This window comes from Belonocnema kinseyi, chromosome 7 (assembly GCF_010883055.1).
Source record: "Belonocnema kinseyi isolate 2016_QV_RU_SX_M_011 chromosome 7, B_treatae_v1, whole genome shotgun sequence".
Lineage (NCBI taxonomy): Eukaryota > Metazoa > Arthropoda > Insecta > Hymenoptera > Cynipidae > Belonocnema > Belonocnema kinseyi.
The window spans coordinates 30,537,808-30,541,693 of NC_046663.1; the positions used below are offsets into that span (position 1 = coordinate 30,537,808).

Consider the following 3,886-nt stretch of genomic DNA (forward strand, 5'->3'; position numbering starts at 1 on the left):
AAAAAGAGGCCAGAGTGGTGATTATGTCAGGGTGGTAAGACCTGACAAATTATTTTTGTTTATGGGTACGTTGTCACCTGTCAATTCTATGCGAACTGTGTTAATAGGCAGTCTTTAAATAAATGATGTGGGTAAAGCTTGACAGATTTATTATAGATCAGAGTAGATAAATAGTTGACCGATATCATAAAATTACTTACATTTACCTTTCTAAGAAAAAAGATGAAAGAGAGTTGTTTTGTCGGTTAGATCTCCATTCTTATCGGTGGGCACTGACGAAACCCGTTCCGAAAGCTTTGTTTTGTGAAACTATGCACAAGCATGTTTCACTAGTGATAGTGTGATACAAGGCCCTAAAACAGCTGTCCAATCAACACTATTTCAAATTGACCTTGAAAGTGCGCGACTTAAGCCCGCTGCACACGGTGCTTTCTTTCTTGCTGTATTTAGCTACTGGCCGCTCTGCAGGCAGAGGTGCGTGAAGCTAGGCAGGCTGTGCTGCAGGTTCCGCTTCAAATGGTGCGCTCTGCTCGGTCACATGCTAGCTCTGCTGCTTGCCAGCGGGCACCTGTCAGAATGGATGCGGTTGTACAGGCGGCAATTCAGCGAAGACAGGCAGCTATAACTGCTTTTCTATCAATTGAATCAATAAAACAAACAGATAAAGAAAAGCGTAAACGCAAAATATGGATTCGGTCTTAGCGGCAACGGAGAAACATGGGAAAAGGTATTTTGACTATGTTTTTTCGAAGAATTAGGTTAACATAACCTAAAATCTTTAGGTTTCACTAGCTATTAAAACCGTTTCCTCATTACAGATTGTTTTCCTCACAACTGGGAAGATCCCAGTGTATTCAAAATTTACACACAGATGTAAGAACATCTTCTAAAAATGAATAGCCCTTGACCTTAGCCAGAGAAAAAAACAGCAGAAAAAATAGCACGCGTTCAATCAACGAAATAAGCACGGCGTCCATCACGAGAGCCAGCAGTGACGTCATTTTCCTGCAAGGCAACCTGTCCAGTAGCCGCCACAGCTCCAAGCAGGCAATCCACCAATAAAAAAGCACCGTGTGCGGCAGGCTTTAGTGAGAGCGGTTCTTCGGTGACAATGAGATAGAAGCCGCGACGTTGTCAATGTGATTCGTTATTCGTAGATCAAAGTGAACAGTAAAACTGCCGGAAACGTAAGCCAAAGATACAGGCGAGAATCGGGGTTTACATGGTCCTTCGTCTCCATGTTAAGAGATAGTTTCACATTTACGCGCACGTTCCGAGCAAAAATTGAAAAGGCACGTTCCGGACGAAAATTGGCGAAGTGCGACCATTCGTAGAATTTCATCACACTTGAAGAAAATTTATGTTCCGTCTACTGATATTTCTGGTGGTCTGTTGTGTCTTCTCTAGATCGGTTAGATGTTATTTGATACTCGCGAGCCTTGCTATGACATACCATGACAAATCGCTACTCTTGGCCGCGATGATTGGTGATGAATATTGCATGTTAGCTTGACCATACGTAATAAGTCTAGTCCGACACTTTAGGTTACAGTGGGTCTGACTATATACTTGTTCTTCTACTAAGTAGGTTACCCACTAGTAAGAGGGAATTTACATGGAGACTCTGACATCATAAAACGCGAACGGTTTGTGAATTGGTCAACTGTCAGGTTTTTTACGCAGAGAGAGAAATGTCCCTAGGTGTTCTCAAAGCTGATTGGCTGATACAGATTCAGATCGTGTAGGGAAGCCTGGGCCGTCGCTATTACTTTTGGTATCGCAATGTTGCTGAAACCTTTTCTGAGGAGTATTTATGAATTTAATGCTTTATTAATTAAATCGTTAGTTTTAAATATAGTAAATAAAGGTCCCTGAGCGAAAAGTTTAACTTATTGTACTTTTAGAGCATTTTTCGGGTTAGTTAGGGTTTATGCCGAAAAAACATCAAACTTGTAAGACCTGCAGTGACAACTGGCGCCATCGTAATCGTGCAGGCCACTATTTGCGGTCTTTAAATTCAAAAATTTTTTAATTATTTTTTTCGCTGATTATATTATGTTGGATGCACGGTTCGAATTATCGTTAAATTTTGGTTTTTGTATCATTTAACGAATTTTGTTTGTGGAAAAAATATCTCCCTAAAATTGGATTTAATATAAAGTGTACATCCTGCATATCATCTGTTTAAATTGATTTTTGTTTAAATTCATTTTTAGCTTTTCTAGGAATTTAGATACAAAACTTTTGTTTGTTTAAAAACATTTAAAATACCTAAAACGCTTATAAACTTTGTGTTTAAAATCTTCAGAAGTCTATATTGTGTTTCAAAAGTTTTCAAATCTCTACGTTTTAAATTATTTTGGAATCTTCTCAAAACCTCTAAATATATTTCAAACTTGCTCAATTATTTTCCAAACTAATAAGTGTTTAGTTAGAATTCATTATTCAAAATTTGTTTATTTTTAGAGCTTTTCAAGTAATCTCCTTTTCAAATAATTGACCATTACCTGGAAAAGATTTCAAAGGATTATTGATTTTTTTGATCGGAATAAGTTATTCTAAAAAAATGTAAAAAAGAAAAATAGTTTGGAATACTTTCATTAGGCTTTTCCCAGTAAAACTTGCAAAAATTGCAGAAAAAGGGTCTTACCTGGAAAAGGACTCAAAGGACGTACTGATTTTTGTGATTGGAATAAGTTAAACTAAAAAAATATAAAAAAGAGTGGCGATTTGGAACATTTTGACTGGGCTTTTTTTTAGCGAAACCTACAACATTTTGCAGAAAAAAGGGCCTTACCTGGAAAAGGTCTCGGAGGGCGCATTTAATTTTGTGACTGAAGTAAGTTCGTTTGAGAAAATGTAAAAGAAAATCAGTTAAGCACACTTTCAGCAGGCTTTTTCCAGTAAATCTGACAACAATTTCAGAAAACGGACCTTACCTGGAAAAGGGCTTAAAGGGCATATGGAATTTTGTGATTGAAATAAGTTATTCTAAAAAATTTTAAAGAGAAAAACAATCTCAAAAGGGAACAGGTGATAGATTTTAATTTTAAGCTTAAAATTTTTGTAGGAAGTCAGCCTAACATATCTAACAGAAAAATCTAAAGCCAGGAAAAAAATTTCAAACCTGTTTCAGCACACTATGTCCGAATATCGTACTTTCCCCAAGAACGGAAAGTGAGGAGAACTTATCTAACTATTAACACGCAAACCACTGCTCTCAAGTCTTAAGCCAGTTAAAAAAATTTTCAATGATGAAAAAAAATGTACAAGTAAATTAATGAATTTTTGAATAAAATTATTAACTTTCAACAAAAAATTAATTGTTAGCCAAACAGATCTATTTTCTATTTAAAACGGCCAATTTTCAGAAAAATATATGAACTTTTAACTGCAGAAGATAAATTTTCCACCAAAAATGGAATTAGTAAAACTTCAAGTTAAAACACTCAATTTCGGGTATAAAATTTGTTTTTCAATACAGTAGGCAAACTTTACATTAAAAAAATGAATGCGTTAAGTCTTTTCTACGCAATTATTTTATTTTTAAATGAAGTTAAACAAAATATCATAAAACAATGAACAGGAATTTAAAAGACTAAAATTAACAAAAAGGAAAGTTTTAAACATTATAAAATGTGTTTATGTGAATTAATTCTTTAAAATCATCAATGTTTTTGATTTTTAAATGAAAAATTTAAAAACTCTGTATTTGTTTACGAAAGTTGTCAAAATAATTAATCATTTGTTAAATTTGCAAAGCATCATAGCAATGAATTATAAGAAATAAGGTAAACCGGGGGAAGATGCCAGCGTGGGTAAGACGCCACAAAGCCATATCTTGTTTGTTTGTAAATAGATGGCTTGTATAAGTATAGTAGGAATG

General features: G+C 34.9%; 1 protein-coding gene across 1 annotated transcript in view; it reads left to right on the forward strand.

Annotated features, from left to right (window-relative positions):
- The first annotated feature begins 576 nt into the window (after positions 1-576).
- LOC117176411 (regucalcin-like) overlaps positions 577-3,886 on the forward strand; it is a 14,838-nt gene continuing 11,528 nt past the window's right edge. The window contains exon 1 of the mRNA XM_033366650.1: positions 577-673. Coding sequence (XP_033222541.1) covers positions 577-673 — 97 coding nt within the window. The remainder of the gene's footprint in view (positions 674-3,886) is intronic.